The sequence below is a fragment of the Eimeria mitis genome, genomic scaffold, assembly GCF_000499745.2.
Source record: "Eimeria mitis Houghton genomic scaffold, Emh_scaff2042, whole genome shotgun sequence".
NCBI lineage: Eukaryota > Apicomplexa > Conoidasida > Eucoccidiorida > Eimeriidae > Eimeria > Eimeria mitis.
The window spans coordinates 6,372-6,938 of NW_013570365.1; the positions used below are offsets into that span (position 1 = coordinate 6,372).

Here is a 567-nt window from a genome sequence, read left to right on the forward strand (position 1 = left end):
GACTCCATACTCTCACGAGCTGCACGAGCTGCAGCAGCAGCAGCAGCAGCAGCAGCAGCAGCAGCAGCAGCGGCAGCAGCGGCAGCAGCGGCAGCAGCGGCAGCGGCAGCAGCAGGGGGAGGGGAGGGATGCATCAGATGATGATGAGGAGGAGGAAGAGGAGGATGAGGGGGTGCAGACACAGCAGCAGCAGCAAAAACAAATACTGCTGCTGCAGCAGCAGCAGCAGCAGCAGATGCAGCTGCTTCCTCTTTGTCAGTATAGAGGAGCTACAGCACCCATATGGAGCCTATCAGCCAGCCCCTTAGGGTATGCAAACCCCTGCTGCTGCTGCTGTTGCTGCTGCTGCTGCTGCTGTTGCTGCTGTTGCTGTTGCTGTGCTGCAGCAGCAGCAGCAGCAGCGGGAGCAGCAGCAGCAATTCCAGCAGCTGTTTGAGCCTTTTTCATGTATGCATTATCTTCCTCCTTCTTAAGCTAACGTACTCTGTTTGCTGCGTCTGCTGCTGCTGCTGCGGTGGGAGGGGGAGATGCGGGGCAGGTGGGTGCTGCTGCTGCTGCTGCAGCAGC

General features: G+C 59.4%; 1 protein-coding gene across 1 annotated transcript in view; it reads left to right on the plus strand.

Annotated features, from left to right (window-relative positions):
• Positions 1–567, plus strand: part of EMH_0047750 (uncharacterized protein) — a gene marked incomplete at both ends in the record, with an annotated part of 3,463 nt that overhangs the window by 245 nt on the left and 2,651 nt on the right. Inside the window, one exon of the mRNA XM_013496323.1 lies at positions 1–309. Coding sequence (XP_013351777.1) covers positions 1–309 — 309 coding nt within the window. The remainder of the gene's footprint in view (positions 310–567) is intronic.